Genomic DNA, 19,457 nt, shown 5'->3' with positions numbered 1-19,457 from the left:
CTAACACCAGACATAACGTTTATGACAACCAGGGTGGCCCTCACTGGCAGATGGTAAATAAGCAGGAGGCTGTCTCCAGCAAGCATGGCTGAAGCACCCTCTCTGACTACTGCCTTCCACTGAGGCTTTATAGGGCTAAGTAGCCACACCCACAGTCAGACACACCCAGTGCACACACACTAGGAAGGAAGTTAACCCTTCCAACACCAGGGAAGGGAAAACAACAACTTAAAGGGGAAGTGCACACAACACATATAACACCCCGTGCACACCGATAAAAGGCACACCTATAAAGAGAGGTTGCCAGGTGCAACCGCATGCCTACTGCAGCAAGCTGCCTAGCACCGCTCAGGCTGCTCTGCTGCCACATACACAATGTTGCCAGCGGCAACCACAGGTGAAGCAACATACTATAGCCCTCACCTGTGATTGACCACAACACCAAGACCGCAGGCAACTGCATGCGGTGACAGGAGTCACGAACATGACCATGGCCGTGACACCTGGTGACAGAATCCCTTTAAATATTCTGAGCAAATGTTTAAAAAAAATTGCTTTGCCAAAAAATCGGACTGACAATACCCTTTTTTTCTGATTATGAGTTAGGCATTGGCCTAACTGAAGGCCCTCTCTGTAAAGACATGTATGTACAGCAGCATCTACATATTAGTCTGGATGAGTTCAGGCTGATTTCCAGTTTGTTGACAGAGAAGGCTTTGGTGTCACAGGTTTGGACTTCTCTTGTAGACAGATTGCAGTCAAGGTAAGTTCTGAGTGTTGCATCAGGTGCTGCCTCATGGTTTCAGGTTATCGTGGCTGCTGGAAGTATCCCTCCATCCTGTTATACTAAATAGCTCCTGAAAGTGATGTTGTTACCATGCTATGTGTCCACATGTGGGCATCATGGTATGCTTTCACCAACTTACTAGTGTGGCTCCCCTGCTAGGTAGTAGAATAAAAATTCCCTGCCCCAGTTATTGCTGCTGTTACTCTAACCCCCAGTCTGTCACAGTTACAAAGTTGCCAAGTCCTCTTTTTATTTCCCCCTGGACAAGAAGCAGATCACTACCAGATCTTCCAGGCACTCAGGCACATATTTTCATCCTCCCTTCACTAGAACTGCCTATTTTTGTCCACAAAATGGACAAGAATAGGACCTTGTACAATTTGTGGAACGTTCACATGGATGTGAACATGGATGACATCCGTTTGCTGTCTGCATTTTTTTTATGGACCCATAGAAATGAATGGGTTCACGTGTGATCCGCAAAAATGAGGATCGGACGTGGACCAAAACTGCGGTAGTGTGCATAAGGTCTAAGAAAGTAACTTATGACCCAAAATAAAAATGCTTACAATCCATTAGGTATGACTCTTAGCAGCCCAAATATGTTGTACCTTCTCTTTGGGTAAAAGCCTTTATCCTATTTGTCTATATTTTTATTATATCTATATATTGCTTATAAATGGAAAATATAAAAGGAGGAATTTTTCAAGGAAGGCTAGAAATCTGACAATAAAGAACAGTTTTTAGGCGGAGTTCACACGAACGTGTGTGACCCGTGCCCGTGCTGCGGCCCGCAAATTGCGGGCCGCAATGCACGATCGCCGGCCGTAGGTCAGCTGCATCGGATCGCGGACCCATTCACTTTAATGGGTCCGCGATCCGCCCGTCCTGCAAAAATCCGCCAGTCTGCCAAGTCATCCCCTGTAAACTTCTGACTGCCCAGTTTTTCCACACTCCAATATAAATGGCTCATATATAATAATTCAAAGAACAAAGAAGAAAAATCCGTCTCACTCCAGGTGAAGTATAATAGCTTTTATTCCAGCGAAGTAAAATCCGTAATTAAGTGTACATAAATCAATCTACGCGTTTCAGACCTCTTAGGTATGTGGGTCCTTCCTCATGACAAGCTTGTCATGAGGAAGGACCCACATACCTAAGAGGTCTGAAACGTGTAGATTGATTTATGTACACTTGATTACGGATTTTACTTCGCTGGAATAAAAGCTATTATACTTCACCTGGAGTGAGACGGATTTTTCTTCTTTGTTCTTTGGATTTTCACCGCATCCAGGTGCGGCATCCGTGCACCACAGGTGATTCAACCACTGCAGGTGAGCGCTGCCTTACAATTTTCTATATATAATAATTATATACAGTCCTGATCAAAAGTTTAAGACCACTTTAAAAATGGCAAAAAAATCATATTTTACATTGTTGGATCTTAAAGGGTTTCTACCACTTTGTTTTCACATAATTAGCTTTCAGACACTAGCGATCCGCTAGTGTCTGCTCTAACAAACAATCCTAATATAATAGCTTATTGTGCAGCCGTTTCGCTAAAAATAGAACTTATATTGATATGCTAATGAGCCTCTAGGTGCTATGGGGGCGTCATTAGCACCTAGAGGCTCCGTCTACCTTCACAAAATGCCGCCGCCCAGCGCGTCCCTCCAGCCCGCCCATCTCCTCCGGAATGCGATCCTCCCTGTGAGTCTATGTATTCAGCGCATGCGCAGTGAATGTCTGACCGCTTCCCTGCTCAGACATCTCCACTGCGCCTGCGCCGATGACGTCATAGTGCTCCGAGGAACAGGCGCAGTGGAGATGTCTGTGCAGAAAGCGGTCAGACATTCACTGCGCATGCGCCGAATACATAGGCTCACAAGGAGGATCGCATTCCGGAGGAGATGGGCGGGCTGGAGTGACGCGCTGGGCGGCGGCATTTTGTGAAGGTAGACCGAGCCTCTAGGTGCTAATGACGCCCCCATAGCACCTAGAGCAGGGCTGGCCAACCTGCGGCTCTCCAGCTGTTGCAAAACTACAACTCCCAGCATGCCCAGACAACCTACAACTATCAGCCTACAGCAGGGCATGGTGGGAATTGTAGTTTTACAACAGCTGGAGAGCCACAGGTTGGCCAGCCCTGACCTAGAGGCTCATTAGCATATCAATATAAGTTCTTTTTTTAGCGAAACGGCTGCACAATAAGCTATTATATTAGGATTGTTTGTTAGAGCAGACACTAGGGGATCGCTAGTGTCTGAAAGCTAATTATGTGAAACGAAGTGGTAGAAACCCTTTAACAAGGTTCCAAGTAGAGCTTTAACATGCAACAAGAAGAAATGAGAGTGAGACCAAACATTTTTTCAGCTGATCCAAATTTTAGGACCACATGCCTTTTAAAAGGCCAAATTTGTGCAAAGATGTGGATTCATTGTCATTTTCTGTCAGGTAGTCACACGCTGTGATGGCAAAGGCAAAAAACTCTCCCTTTTTGAACGTGATCAGGTTGTTGAACTGCATAAGCAGGGTCTCTCACAGCGCGCCATCGGTGCTAAGTTGGGACGCAGTAAGACAGTCATTTGGAATTTCTTAAATGATCCTGAGGGTTATGGAACAAAAAAGTCAAGTGGAAGACCCAAAAAAATTTCATCAGCACTGAGCCGGAGGATCCAATTGGCTGTCCGTCAAGACACTGGACGATCCTCGACCCAAATTAAGGCCCTTACTGGTGCTGACTGCAGCCCCATAACCATCAGACGGCATCTGAGACTGAAGGGCTTCAAAAACAAAAAATGTCTTCAAAGACCTCGTCTCCTTGAACGACACAGAACTGCTCGTTTGGACTTTGCAAGAGAGCACCAAACATGGGACATTCAAAGGTGGAAGAAAGTTTTATTCTCTGATGAGAAAAAATTTAACCTTGATGGTCCTGATGGTTTCCAACGTTACTGGCATGACAAGCAGATCCCACCTGAGATGTTTTCTACGCGCCACAGTGGAGGGGGCGCCATAATGGTCTGGGGTGCTTTTTCCTACAGTGGAACAATGGAGCTTCAGGAAGTGCAGGGGCGTCAAACGGCCGCTGGCTATGTCCAGATGTTGCAGAGAGCATTCCTCATGACTGAGGGCCCTCGTCTGGGTTTTTCAACAGGACAACGCTACAGTACACAATGCCCACAGGACAAGGGACTTCTTCCAGGAGAATAACATCACTCTTTTGGCCCATCCTGCGTGTTCCCCTGATCTAAATCCAATTGAGAACCTTTGGGGATGGATGGCAAGGGAAGTTTACAAAAATGGACAACAGTTACAGACAGTAGATGGCCTTCGCGCGGCACTCTTCACCACTTGGGGAAATGTTCCCACTCACCTCATGGAAACGCTTGCATCAAGCATGCCCAAACGAATTTTGGAAGTGATAAACAATAACGGCGGAGCTACTCATTACTGAGTTCATGTTTGGAAGTTGGATTTCTGTTTTGGGGGGGTTAAGTTATTTTTTTGGAGGTCCTAAATGTTTGATCAGCTGAAAAATAGCCTGTTTCAGTTTATTCGTTGTTTTCATTAAATTGAATGCTCAAAAAATGTTTTGTCTCACTCCCATTTCTTCTTGTTGCATGTTGAAGCTCTACTTGGAACCTTGTTAAGATCCAGCCATGCTAAATATGATTTTTTGCATTTTTCAAGTGGTCTAAAACTTTTGATCAGGACTGTATAATAATAAATAGTAAAAACTAATTTGCTGTTGAAAAATGGTGCTAATTAAAATTATACTTTTTTTTTTTGGTCTGTGTGTTAAACAGCTGCAGTGATATTTGTATTTTTATTCGTATGCAAATGAGCACACTGGAGCACCACAGGGCAGGGCTAAATCTTTGGAGCACTGCTTTTGTAACACCTATGTGTTCTGCACACTCCTCTCTCCCCTAAACATCAGCGTGGTGAGGGCAGAGCTGTTTCCTAGAACTGTGTCATAGCATGTACATATCATATACAGTACTTATTATAGCCTTACCATTTTGACAATACAGGATTTCTATTCTTAGAAAGCTAATACATATTCCTGATTTCTTCACAGGCACAATATATGATTATAAATACACCTGTAATATGTATTAGCTTTCTAAGTATAGAAAACCACTGTTCTCAAAATGATAAGACAATACACTGTAGATAAGTGGTCAGCTTTGCATGTAGATTTCCCGGGCTCAAATCCTAGAAGGGACTTCTAGATTATTTTCTTCAGTTATGTTTTTTCCTCCCTCGTTTAACTCATAATAAAAGGCTACAGCCTTATCATATTGAGAATAGAGGTTTTCTATATACTTAGAAAGCTAATACATATTACTGGTGTCTTTATAATCATATCTTGTGCCTGTGAAGAAACCTTAAATTATAAATAAGGCACATGTGCAGGCAGCACAGGGGATATCAAGACCAGCACAGCACAGTGCACGCCAATCTTGATAAATCTCTCCCTAAATGTTTTTCCTGCAGAAAAGATGATTGCAGTAGTGTATTCCATTAAGTATAAGGAGTATGACTTGTCTACTATGGGTACGTTCAGTCAATAAATGAGAAAGTATCAGCTGTCTGCTATCATTACGTTCAATCAATGAGAAAGTATATTTTCTTATGACTGTTATTTAATCCTTCAATTACCCTGCAGGTCCCAGATGTTACTTCACAAGAACATGAGTTGTGCCTAAACCACCAGACAACGATGGACAAAGACACGGAACCCATGACTGAGAGAATATTAAATGTCACCCTAGAGATAATCTATCTGCTAACGGGAGAGGTGAGGGATTCTGGGAATTATCTAAAATATCATAATAAAACATGGAAGTATCTAGAAGATGGGGTTTTCTGGATGTCATTTCATAGGATGTTTTTTTTGTCTCAAGCGAATGGGACTCTGAAGGGGGTACGGCAGTAAATTAGCGCTGCAGTCCCTTCTTTCTCAATATTGGTTGAAGACCCGGCAGTTGGAACCTCATGAATTTAATCCATACCATACATGATAACTAGGATACTTCAGTTACAAAGTGAAATCATTGTGGTAGCTTTACCATTGGAAATGCCAAAGATTTCTGTGGCAGGGGCCGTGTCCCACTTTTATTAACCCCTTAGTGACCAAGCCTGTTTGGGCCTTTATGACCAAGCGTTTTTCTTCCTTTTTTTATGGTCTCGTTCCAAGAGCTATAACTTTTTTTATTTTTTCATCTATATAGCTTTATGAGGGCTTGTTTTTTACGGGACAAGTTGTAGTTTTTAATGGCGCCATTTTGGGGTACACATAACTTTCTGATTAACTTTTATTAACTCTTTCTGGGAGGGAGATGGGGAAAAATAGCAATACTGCCACTGCGTTTTTACATTATACATTTTTTGGCGTTCATTTTTCGGTACAAATAACATAATATCTTTATTCTCTGGGTCAGTACGATTACAGTGATACTAAATACTTATAATTTTGTTTACGTTTTACTACTTTTTTTGCAATAAAACACCTTTTATTAACCCCAAAAATTATTTTGCATTGCCACTTCACAAGACCCATAACTTTTTTTTTTTTTTTTATATGGAATTGTGTGAGGGCTTGATTTTTGAAAGACGACTTGTATTTTTAATGGGTATGATTTTGGAGTAAATGCCGCTTTTTGATCGCTTGTTATTACGTTTTTTTTTTCGGTGGAAACTAAGAATAAATTCGAAATTCTGTCTTTTTTTATTTTTTATTTTTTACGGCGTTCACCATAGGGGATAATTTATGTAATATTTATGTAGTCCCGGTCGTTACGGACGCGGCAATACCAAACATATGGGGGATATTTTCTTTTTGCAATTTTTTTCATTGAAAAGCGTATTTTCAATGGAAAAAAAGGCATATTTTTTTATTTTATGGAATTTTTTTTATTTAATAAATGTGTATTTTTTTCTATTTTTTTTACTACTTAATAGTCCCACAAGGGGACTATAATATACAGTATTTTGATTGCTTTTAAAATGTAATGCATTATCTCTATAATGCATTGCATTTCAATAGCAATGCTATTCGAACATTGACCAGCAGGCTGCGCCAGAGAGGCACAGCCTGCTGGAAGTAACTGAAGACAGGCTCGGGCCCTCATCGGAAGCAAGGTAAGCTTCCCAGCACATCAGCACCCCGCGATCGCATTTTCGGGGTGCTGATGGGAGACAGAGGGAGTCCGCTCCCTCTGTCACCACTTTACATGCAGCGGGCGCCATTGCCGTTCCGGGCTGTTAGAGCAGGGACCCGAGTCTCATGTGAGAGCCAGGTCCGCGCTCCCCGCTGCACGGGGGAGCCGCGCGGCGCTTAAACTGGGCCGCCGTAAAAACGGCGGCCCAGCCTAAGGCCCCTTAGTGACCGCCGTAAAAACACGTATGGGTGGTCACTAAGGGGTTAAAGGGGTTATCCAAGAGTAATACAGACCTATCAGAGTGGGTAATCCGTGGTGGCATTCATACTTACGTGGTTTCCGTCTCTGTCACTCCCAGGCTGGCTCGTCCTCTCCCTGCCGTGCTGAAATCAACATCTATGAACAGGGGGACACGTGACCGATACAGCCATCAACAAGCTGCAGCGGTGACTTGCTCCCCTTATATAATGACAAAATGATGCAAGGGTGAGCAGGTCGCATGTGCCCCTGTTGACAGATGTTGATTTCAGAATGGCAGAGAGAGGAAAAGCGGGCCTGGGAGTGACATAAACCGAACCCAGCAGCGGGAACCAAGTAAGTTTGTATTACTTGGACGTCAAGGGGAGGGAAAAGGGTTATGGCTAAGCAGTAGAGTAGGAGAGACCTATTATGCAACAAAATTGTGCCAAGATTCAGGAGTTCGATTCTGGCACAAAGTAAGCCACCTATTAGTTGGTAAAGATTCGAATGGCTAAAGGTGCGCCAGATTTATCATTTGGAATTAGCCACTCTGGTAAGTCTGGTGTGTCTACACTAAGTTTGGTACCATTAGTAAATCTGCCCCAATGTTTGTCTCCATCTGCAGGATTATATAGTGGTAAAGAAGGTATCTGATCAGGATGAAGGATGGGAGAGGACTCCTATCCCCATCATGGAGCCTCAGACTCACTCACTAATAAATGAAAAAAGCAATGAGCAGAAGGTTCTAGAAATCGCCAACAGAATCATTCATCTGCTGACTGAGGAGGTGAGCACTGCTGGGATATAATACATTAGCTCCAAGCCTGGATGATGACTGTGACATTGTCTGTGGAGGTAGTAGCTAAAGTGTTGTCTGTGAATTCAAATTAAAGAAGACCTGTCGCTGTTCCTGACCTGTCAGCTTTACTAAGTACTTGTATTCCCTGTGTAATAAGAATTCTGGAACATCTTTTCTTATCACTCTGCCTTGTGTCGATCCGCTATTATTCCTCCTAAAATGTATGAATAAATTGGCGAAGCGTTACATTTTACTATCAAAGGGGCGTGTCCATGCACAATCTGTCACTGCCAGCACAGGTTGGCCAGTATATTCACAATTTTGTAGATGAATGGTCCAGTACAGAGTTATTAGAAATGATAATCCTGAATTGTTATATTATGGGGAATACAAGTATTTACAGTGCTGACACGTCTTCTTCACTTTTTTCTGGGTCTAAAATTAGTTTAATAGTAACATTGCAATTTACTTGCCTTTTTGGATTCTATTACCCTTCTGTGCCACCAAGCTGCTGCCCCCCCCCCCCAACTCCTTACAATTAGGGGCTTTTCACATCTCATTTTTGTTTTACGTCAAATACATGGCTTCACATATCCATAGACTATAATTGGGCAAACATAGTTCAAAAGTGCATGCTTTTTACTTCGTTTGTCATTTTTTTTAAAAGGGGTTGTCTGGGTTCAGAGCTGAACCCGGACATACCTCCATTTTCCCCCCGGCAGCCCCCCTGACTTGAGCATCGGAGCAGGGCAAAGGCATTTTTTGGAGATCCGGTGATGTACCGGGGCTCTCCATGGAGCTGCCAGGAAGCCCGGTGATGTCACCGGCACTGATGGGCGGGATTTAGCGCTGCCCTAGCCAGTAAAACGGCTAGGGCAGCGCTAAAGCCCACCCATCAGAGCCAGTGACGTCACCGAACACACTTCCGCCCGGCAGTGTGTTATTGAAAACAAAAGAGACCTTGCCCTGCGTGATTTAGCGCAGGGCAAGGGAGCGCATCGGAGCATGCTAGCCTCAGGGCGGCTGCCTGGGAGAAAAGAAGAGTATGTCCGGGTTCTTGATGTACTGCAAAAACAAGATGTGAACCGGCCCTTAGACTGAACACCAGGTTATCAAGCAGCAGATGACTCCGTAGACCAGTGTGTATATTGTGTAGATCCAGTTTTGCACTTTAAGCTTATGCCCACCTTTGCTACATATTTTTTTATTTATTTCTTCAATACATTGGAAGCGAAATATAACCCAGCTGGGCAAAGCCTTCTCACGGTGTATTATCTAAGTCAGGGATGCACAACCTGCGGCCCTTCAGCTGTTGCAAAACTAAAACTCCCAGTATGCCCTAATAGTTGTAGGCTGCCCTGGAATATTGGAAGTTGTAGTTTTGCAACAGCTGGAGGGCCACAGGTTGGGCATCCTTGATGTAAGTAATGAAGGAAAGCATGTTAAAGTCCCCTTAGTAGACAAGTATTATAGAAAAAAATAAATGGAAGCCTCTGCCTAGCAGTGTAATAATATAAACAAAAAGGCCCTTGCCCTGCGCAATACAATGCAGGGCAAGGGAGAGCATCAGAACATGAAATGCTCCGATGCTTATATCAGGGAGGCCGGAGGGGTGAAGATGGGGATATCAGCTCAGAACCCGGACAACCCATTTAAAGGGCTTCTGTCACCCCCCAAAACTCATTTTTGGGCATATTAAAATCCTTATTGTACGACTATTCCCTATATAGGGCTCTTACCTTGTTCTGTGGCTTCGTTTCATAAAAAATCGAGCTTTTAAAATATGCAAATTACTTCACTACCAGCAAGTAGGGCGTCTACTTACTGGTAGCCGCCGCATCCTCCTTTTAAAAAAACGCCCCCTCCTCTAGTTGATTGACAGGGCCAGCGAGTGCTCTCCTCCTCCGGCTGGCCCTGTCAGCATTTTAAATCCCGCGCCTGCGCCTTACGTGTCCCGCGCCTGCGCCTTATGTAAGAGAAGGACGCTCGCTTCCTCAGCACTCCCTCAGTGCGCCTGCGCCGATGACGTCACCTCTAAACATAGTAACATAGTACATAAGGCCGAAAAAAACATTTGTCCATCCAGTTCGGCCTGTCATCCTGCAAGTTGATCCAGAGGAAGGCAAAAAAAAACTGTGAGGTAGAAGCCAATTTTCCTCACTTTAGAGGAATAAAAAATTCCTTCCCGACTCCAATCAGGCCTGTAATATTATTACACTCCAGAAATACATCCAGGCCCCTCTTGAATTCCTTTATTTTACTCACCATCACCACCTCCTCAGGCAGAGAGTTCCATAGTCTCCCTGCTCTTACTATAAAGAATCCTTTTCTATGTTTGTGTACAAACCTTCTTTTCCCCTCCCCTCCATGACGGCACCTTACTTGGAGATTATCCTCCTCCTCCAGCCAGGCAGGGACAGGAAGGTTCAAAAGGGCCCGCCTCCTCACTTATCTTCAGTGTCTTCCTGTCCCTGCCAGGCGGAAGATAGGACTACGTTCGTGCTCCGGTCGGGAGCTATCGAGGAGTAGCGGGTGCATTGCGCCAGCCACGGTCTTACCTTGGGCAAGTAAGGCCGTTCCATGGAGCCTGCCGCGGTCCTCTTCATATTCAAAACTCGCGCGCGCCAGCGCGTAGTGACTATCCGCGGCAACCGGACACTCAAAGGAGTTCTTCCGGTTTCTAGGCTGCCTGCTGCCCGAGATTCTCGGCTCCGGCGGGTGACGTCATCTGGGGGCCTAATTGTGGTAGCCGGAGTGTTGCCGGGCCGGATGACGTCGGAGGTCCTGGGGAGACTTCCGGCCTACGTAGTTTTAAAAACTGGCGCCCTGGTCAAGTCGGATGTCGGCCTCTGACCAGAGAGTTTGCAAGTTCCCTGCAGCCTCAGATATCCGCACTTATGGATCAGGAGGAAGCTATGGACCAACCTGTAGCTGTGAGTGACATCCAGGTTGTGAGTATGGAATGCTGCTTGCACTGTTACTAAGTCTTTCTCATCTTTCCCTTTTTCTGTATGGAAGAGTGACAAAGATAGCTCTGTAAAACCTAAAATATCGCCGAAATCTAAAATACCCAGATGTCGCGTATGTTCGGCCAAACTCCCCGATAATTACGCAAAAAAACGGTGTGGAAAATGCATTGATAGCATTGTTAGGGAAGAAGTCCCGTCCCTAAAGCAGGAATTGCAGTGCCTGATTAAGCAGGAAATAAAAACCGCTTTTTCAGATTTTGCTGCAGCCGCTAGCGTTCCATCAACATCAAAACAGGAGCCCAGGAAAAAATCCCCCATAAAAACCTCTTCATCCTCCTCTGATGTTTCTTCAGATAGTGATGAGGATAGTAACAACTCTGACTCCGATGGCGATTTTAAAAATTATCTTTTTTCATCTGACGATATAAACGATCTATTGAAAGCGGTCAGGGATACCATGGAAATTAAGGAAGAAAAAGTACATAGGTCCGCCCAGGATAGAATGTTTTCAGTATTAGAAACTAAGAAGAAAAGGGTATTTCCGGTACACAAAAATCTGCAGTCTCTTATCCTGAGGGAGTGGAAAAATCCTGACAGGAAGGTTTTCCTACCCCGAACAATTAGGAAAAGGCTTCCTTTTGACGAAGAAGAATTGTCCCCGTTCTTGAGTTGTCCTAAAATTGATGTTTCACTCTCCAAACTAGCTAAAGGTTCTTCTTTGCCATTCGAAGATACAGGATCATTGCGTGATCCTATGGACAAAAAAGTGGATGCTAATCTTAAAAGAACCTGGGATGCGGTCGCGGCTTTGTTTAAACCCAATATCGCGGCCACGTCCGTTGCTAGGTCCCTAAAAAGTTGGTTGGAACAACTAGATGTACTCTTAAAATCCAATACTCTATATGAAAACTTTGCAGACTCCTTCCCTCTTTTATTAAAGATTTTTTGTCAGACACAACAGCGGATTCTGTCAGGCTGGCTGCAAGGGCTACGGCTTTAGCCAATAACTCTATAAGGGCACTTTGGCTAAAAGCTTGGTCCGGAGACACAGGTTCCAAAGCAAAACTATGTAACATCCCGTTTTATGGTAATCTTCTCTTTGGTCAGGACTTAGATAAAATTCTAGAGAAAGCTTCTGATTCCAAAAAGAACTTCCCAGAGGATAAAAAGAAGAGGAAAGCTCCCTTTTTTCGTCCCCAAAAAAAGGTTAGTTTTCAAAATAAAAGGAGTAAAACGGAAAACTGGAGATCAGGAAGACAGAAAGGGAAGGGTTTTATGTTCTCTCCCCGTTCCGAGGAATCTTCCAAGAAATGATGCCAGAGCCCCAGTGGGGGGAAGACTGGTAAAATTTGTGGATTGCTGGGAAAAATACTCATGCAGCCACTGGTTACTAAATACCCTCCACAAAGGATACAGTATTCCCTTTGTCAAAAGTCCCCCCTCTTTATTTGTTCAGACTCCAGTTCAGAGCTCGGAGCATCTCTAGCTTTGCATGGAACAAGAAATAGAACTGCTAGTTCAGATGAACGTCTTGGTTCCGGTACCAACGAACCAAGTCGGTCTGGGCTGTTATTCCAGGGTGTTCTTAGTAAAAAAAAAAAAAACGGGAAAATGCGTCTCATCATAAACATGAAAGCCCTGAACAGGTCCATAAAGTACGAAAAATTCAGGATGGAATCTATAAGAACCACGGTCAAAGTTCTACAAGAAGGGGTGTTTCTAGCATCCATAGATTTAAAAGATGCGTATTTTCACGTACCCGTTCATCCAGGGTCACAACCGTTCTTGAGAATAGCGGTATGGGTCCAAGGGCATCTAAAACATTTCCAGTTTCAAGCTCTACCCTTTGGGATAACGACGGCCCCCAGGCTTTTTACAAAAATTATGCTAGAGGCAATAACCCCTCTGAGGAGGGAAAAAATAATGATAGTCCCATACCTGGACGACCTTTTAATAGTGGGGGATTCCCAGAAAGACCTAGAGATCAATCTATCCAAAACGATAGACAGACTGGAGGAACTGGGTTGGATTTTAAATCGGGAAAAGTCCCACTTAGTTCCCACACAAAGAATAGTTTTTTTGGGAATTCTCATAGACTCGGTGAGCCAAAAATGCTTTTTACCAGCAGAAAAAATCACAAAGATTCAATCCCAAGTAAAACAATTCAGGCAACAAAGATCCCACACCATAAGACAAATGATGGCCCTGATAGGATCCTTTACAGCTTGTATCCCGGCAGTGAAGTGGGCGCAAATACATTCCCGTCCTCTTCAGACGTTCATGTTAAAAATATGGAATCGAAGACAAGATTCTCTAGACAGTCTAATAACAATTCCGGATCCCATTCAGTCCTCATTAAAATGGTGGGAATCAATTTTGAATTTACAGAGGGGAGTCCCTTGGATAGTGAGAGATCAGTTGATCCTCACCACGGATACCAGTCTATGGGGCTGGGGGGCACATCTCCAATCAGTGTCAGCCCAAGGGGAGTGGTCACAATCCCAGAAGAGGTACTCATCAAACCACCGGGAACTTCTGGGGTTGTGGGAGGCTCTGAGTTACTTCTCAGAAGAATTAAAGAGGTCCAACGTACAAATAAGGTCCGACAACAAGACGGTGGTTGCATATATAAACCACCAGGGAGGAACAAAAAGCAAACAACTTCTAGTCCTAGCCAACAAGATTTTCTTGTGGGCGGAGGAGAATCTCCTCTCCCTATCAGCGATTTTTCTAAAAGGGACGCAAAACATCCAAGCAGATTTCCTCAGCCGCAGGAAATTAGATCCGGGGGAGTGGAGTTTAAAAGAGGAAATTTTCCAGACCTTAACACAAAGGTGGGGTCTTCCCCAAATAGACCTCTTTGCAAACAGAATAAATGCAAAATTACCAACTTATTTTTCCCTAGATCCATGGGATCCGAGAAGTGCAGGAACAGATGCACTAGCTCTTCCTTGGAATTTCCAACTGGCATACTGTTTCCCACCTCTGCCTCTGATTCCAAGGGTTCTCAGGAAAATAAAAGAAGAGAGGGCCGAGGTAAGGCTACTTTCACACTAGCGTTCGGAGCGGATCCGTCTGATGTTTCATCAGACGGATCCGCTCCGATAATGCAGACGTTCGCATCCGTTCAGAACGGATGCGTCTGCATTAAAACTTAGAAAATTTTCTAAGTGTGAAAGTTGTCTGAGCGGATTCGTTCAGACTTTACATTGTAAGTCAATGGGGAACGGATACGCTTGAAGATTGAGCCATATGGTGTCATCTTCAAGCGGATCCGCCCCCATTGATTTACATTGTAAGTCTGGACGGATCCGCTCGCCTCCGCACGGCCAGGCGGACACCCGAACGCTGCAAGCAGCGTTCAGGTGTCCGCTCACTGAGCGGAGCGGAGGCTGAACGCTGGCAGGCGGATGCATTCTCAGTGGATCCGTCTCCACTGAGAATGCATTGGGGCCAGACGGATGCGTTCGGGACCGCTCGTGAGCCCCTTCAAACGGAGCGCACGAGCGGACACCCGAACGCTAGTGTGAAAGTAGCCTAATCCTAATTGTTCCCAACTGGCCGAGGAGATCCTGGTTTCCTCTCCTGGCAAAGATGTCCAAGGAGGATCCATGGATTCTACCCTGGTCGGAAGACCTCCTCTGTCAAGGGCCAGTTTTCCACCCAAAGACGCAAAGTCTGCATCTCTTTGCTTGGATCCTGAAAGGGCAGTCTTAAAATCTAAGGGTTTATCGGACAGAGTAATTAATACCATGCTAGCCGGCAAAAAAGATGTCACTAATAAAATTTACCGCAAAATCTGGAATAGATATATTTCCTGGTGTTTAGAAAATACTTCTAACTCCGTGGGGTGTATTCTGTCTATTCTAGATTTTCTTCAAGAAGGTTTTAATAAAGGGTTAAAACCTAGCACTCTTAGAGTCCAAATTTTAGCTTTAAGTGCCTATTTAGACGAAAAAATAGCTCTTAATCCGTGGATCATTCGCTTCATGAAGGGAACCGTCAGACTCAGACCCCGGAGTAGACCTCTGGTCGCTCCGTGGGATTTAAACTCTGTCCTCTCCGGTCTCACTAAACCCCCCTTTGAGCCCTTAGAGTCAGCAAATATCCGATATCTGACCCTTAAAACAGTATTTCTAGTGGCCATTACCTCTGCACGTAGGGTTAATGAGATACGGGCTTTCTCGGTTAAAAAACTCTTCATGACGATCAGGGACGACAGAATAATTCTAAGGTTCGACAATTCCTTTCTACCTAAGGTTGTCTCGGAGTTCCATAGAATGGAGTAGGTGGTTCTTCCTTCATTCTGTGAAAATCCCAGATCTAAAAAAGAAGAGGCTTTTCACACTTTGGATGTCAGAAGGTGTGTTCTAAAGTATATATCTGAAACTAAAAACTGGAGAAAATCTAATAACCTATTTGTCCAATTCTTAGGGGGTAGGAAAGGAATAAAAGCGTCCAAACCGTCTATTTCACGCTGGTTAAAATCGGCCATCTCAGAAGCCTACATAGCAATAGGGGAACGACCCCCGGTAAATATCAAGGCTCATTCTACAAGGGCAGTTTCGACCTCATGGGCGGAAGAAGCATCCGCTTCCTTGGATCAGATCTGTAGGGCAGCAACCTGGTCGAATCCTCATACCTTTGTAAAGCACTATAGGATAGATGTTGATTCTAAAAGAGACCTATCCTACGGTAGGAAAGTTTTACAAGCAGTTGTCCCTCCCTAATTGACTAATCTGTTAGTTCTCCAAGTAAGGTGCCGTCATGGAGGGGAGGGGAAAAGTTGAATTAGTCTTACCGGTAATTCCTTTTTCGCGAATCCTCTATGACGGCACCGCTTATATTCCCCCCCAAAAATTTTTTTTTAAAAATAAATAAAAAAATAAGACTAGTTATAAAATTAAATAATTAGTCTAGAGTTATATGTATGAGATTTAATATGTATAACAGAGAATGGATAAATAACTGCTGAAGGTCACGAATGAGTGTGTAAGTTTAGGGCCTGTCAAGTCCAGAAGACACTGAAGATAAGTGAGGAGGCGGGCCCTTTTGAACCTTCCTGTCCCTGCCTGGCTGGAGGAGGAGGATAATCTCCAAGTAAGGTGCCGTCATGGAGGATTCGCGAAAAAGGAATTACCGGTAAGACTAATTCAACTTTCCTCCAGACGCAGAGGATGTCCCCTCGTCACAGTCACAGTGGTGGGAATAAATAGATAATGGGATAGATCTCTGTACTGACCCGATATATTTATACATAGTAATTAGATCTCCCCTCAGTCTTTTTTTTAACGTGAATAACCCTAATTTTGATAATCTTTCAGGGTACTGTAGTTGCCCCATTCCAGTTATTATTTTAGTTGCCCTCCTCTGGACCCTCTCCAGCTCTGCTATGTCTTCCTTGTTCACTGGAGCCCAGAACTGTACACAGTACTCCATGTGTGGTCTGACTAATGAGTAGTAGCAACATGTTCTTATCACGGGCATCTATGCCCCTTTTGATGCAACCCATTATCTTATTGGCCTTGGCAGCAGCTGCCTGACACTGTTTTTTGCAGCTTAGTTTGTTGTTTATTAAAATTCCTAGATCCTTTTCCATGTCAGTGTTACCGAGTATTTTACCATTTAGTATGTACGGGTGACTTGCATTATTCCTTCCCATGTGCATAACTTTACATTTGTCAGTGTTAAACCTCATCTGCCACTTATCTGCCCAAGCATCCAATCTATCCAGATCCATCTGTAGCAGTATACTGTCCTCTTCAGTGTTAATTACTTTACACAGTTTAGTGTCATCTGCGAAAATTGATACTTTACTATGCAAGCCTTCTACAAGATCATTAATAAATATATTGAAGAGAATAGGGCCCAATACTGACCCCTGAGGTACCCCACTAGTGACAGTGACCCAATCTGAGTGTGTACCGTTAATAACCACCCTCTGTTTTCTATCATTGAGCCAGTTACTTACCCACATACAGATGTTTTCTCCCAGTCCGAGCATTCTCATTTTATAACATAACATTTTATGTGGTACAGTGTCAAATGCTTTGGAGAAGTCCAGATATACGACATCCATTGATTCGCCGCTGTCAAGTCTAGAACTTACCTCCTCATAGAAACTGATTAAATTAGTTTGACATGACCGATCCCTCACGAAGCCATGCTGATATGATGTTATTTGCTTATTTCCGTTAAGATGCTCTAAGATAGCGTCTCTCAGAAAACCTTCAAACAGTTTACCCACAACAGATGTTAAACTTACCGGCCTATAGTTTCCAGGCTCTGTTTTTGGACCCTTTTTGAATATTGGCACCACATTTGCCATGCGCTAATCCTGTGGGACATTCCCTGTCAGTATAGAATCTGCAAATATCAGAAATAAGGGTCTGGCTATGACATTACTTAATTCCCTTAGGATACGAGGGTGTATACCATCCGGTCCTGGCGATTTGTCTATTTTAATCTTTTTAAGTCGCTGTTGTACTTCTTCCTGGGTCAGACAGGGCACTTTTAATGGGGAATTTATTTCAACATTCAGCATTTCATCTGACAGTTTATTTTCCTCAGTGAATACATTGGCGAAAAAAAAATATTTAACAGCTTTGCTTTTTCCTCGTCGCTCTCTGCGACTCCCCCCTCATTACTCTTTAAAGGGCCGACACCTTCAGATTTATACTTTTTAACATTTATATAATTGAAGAACATTTTAGGGTTAGTTTTACTCTCTTTGGCAATTAATCTCTCGGTCTCTAGTTTGGCCGCTTTTATTTGTTTTTTACATGTTCTATTTTTTTCATTTTTTTCAGTGCTTTCGTGCTACCCTCCTGTTTTAGTGTTTTATATGCTTTCTTTTTGTCATTTATTGACATCATCGGCGCAGGCGCACTGAGGAAGTGTTGAGGAAGCGAGCATTCTTCTCTCAGAGCGCCTGCGCCGAATGTAGACACGTAAAGGCGCAGGCGCGGGATTTGAATTGCAGACAGGGCCAGCCGGAGGAGGAGAGCGCTCGCTGGCCCTGACAATCAACTGGAGGAAGGGGTGTTTTTTTAAAAGGAGGATGCGGTGGCTACCAGCAAGTAGACGCCCTACTTACTGGTAGTGAAGTAATTTGCATATTTTAAAAGCTCGATTTTTAATGAAACGAAGCCACAGACCAAGGTAAGAGCACTATATAGGGAATAGTCGTACAATAAGGATTTTAATATGCCCAAAAATGAGTTTTGGGGGGTGACAGAAGCCCTTTAAGTGTGTATACAGAGATAGCTGTCAGTCACTGTCAACCGAACTCAGAAATCTTTTCCCTCAAAAATATATATCGATCTGCCCAGCTTCTTCTGCTTTATAACATACTGCCTGCAGAATGCACTGCATTTTGTGGTGATAGGTTCTGTTTAATGGAACTGTAAGCATTTAAACAAAAATTCCTTTCTTTTTTCCCATTAGGGGACCTGAGCACGTATGTGCTTCGTTGGTCATAAAATACACTGCAATACTTTTGGATTACAGTGTATTATGCCTGTCAGTCTATTGCTGCCATGCATCCTATTAACGGGTTTGTCCGGGTTCAGAGCTGAACCCGGACATAACCATAATTTCACCCAGGCAGACCCCCTGATGTTAGCATCAGAGCATCTCGTGCTCCGATGCGCTCCCTTGCACTGCGCTAGATCGCGCAGGGCAAGGGCTCTTTTGTTTAGAATAACACACTGCCGGGCGGAAGCTTCCGCCCCACAGTGTGTTCGGTGACGTCACCGGCTCTGCTGGGCGTGCTTTAGTGCTGTCCTAGCCATTTTACAGGCTAGGGCAGCGCTATAGCCCACCCATCAGTGCCGGTGAGGTCACCGGGCTTCCTGGCAGCCCCATGGAAAGCCCGGTACGTTACCGGAACTCCGGAAAATGCCTTTGCATGAACTGCTCCGATGCTCAAGTCAAGGGGGCTGCCTGGGTGAAAATGGAGGTATGTCCGGGTTCAGCTCTGAACCCGGACAACCCCTTTAAAGAGGTTATCCTATGAATAATGTAAAAAATGAAAATCAGCCATCATATAATACATGACAGTCTCTTTCTAACAAAGCTAGAACCAGAGATTAATATTATTTATTATTATAGCGCCTTTTGTTCCATGGCTGTTGCAGCAAATTGTAAGCAGTATTTTAATTCTGACACATGCTGCCAATGAACATGTACGGCAGATTGCCTGAATCCCTTTGCAGCAGCACATGTTTGAGGCACGTTTAGCCAAGGCTTAAAGGAGTTATCCCATGAATAATGTAAAAAATGAAAATCAGACATCATATATTACATGACAATACCTTTCTAACAAAGCTAGAACCTGCCCTGTAACTCACATGGATCCAGAGATCTCCCCATTCATTGCTCTGCCATTTATATCAAGCTGGCAGCTCAAGGGCAGTGTCTTCTCTACTGCAGCTAAGGGAGCGTGACCGTTCTCCCCCAATCACAGCTCAGGAGGCAGTTGAAAGATGAAA

The 19,457-nt window shown here is 44.0% G+C and overlaps 1 protein-coding gene across 2 annotated transcripts in view; it reads left to right on the top strand.

Moving 5' to 3' along the window:
- The window catches only part of LOC121003389 (oocyte zinc finger protein XlCOF6-like), a 61,255-nt gene that overhangs the window by 1,884 nt on the left and 39,914 nt on the right, over positions 1-19,457 (top strand). For both annotated transcript variants that reach the window (XM_040435212.1, XM_040435210.1), the window contains exons 2-3: positions 5,463-5,594; positions 7,823-7,984. In XM_040435212.1, coding sequence (XP_040291146.1) covers positions 5,517-5,594; positions 7,823-7,984 — 240 coding nt within the window. In that variant the 5' untranslated portion in view covers positions 5,463-5,516. The remainder of the gene's footprint in view (positions 1-5,462; positions 5,595-7,822; positions 7,985-19,457) is intronic.

Source organism: Bufo bufo, chromosome 6 (genome assembly GCF_905171765.1).
Source record: "Bufo bufo chromosome 6, aBufBuf1.1, whole genome shotgun sequence".
Lineage (NCBI taxonomy): Eukaryota > Metazoa > Chordata > Amphibia > Anura > Bufonidae > Bufo > Bufo bufo.
The sequence above is the reverse complement of the archived record's forward strand: the minus strand, read 5'-3'. Positions and strand labels throughout refer to the sequence as shown.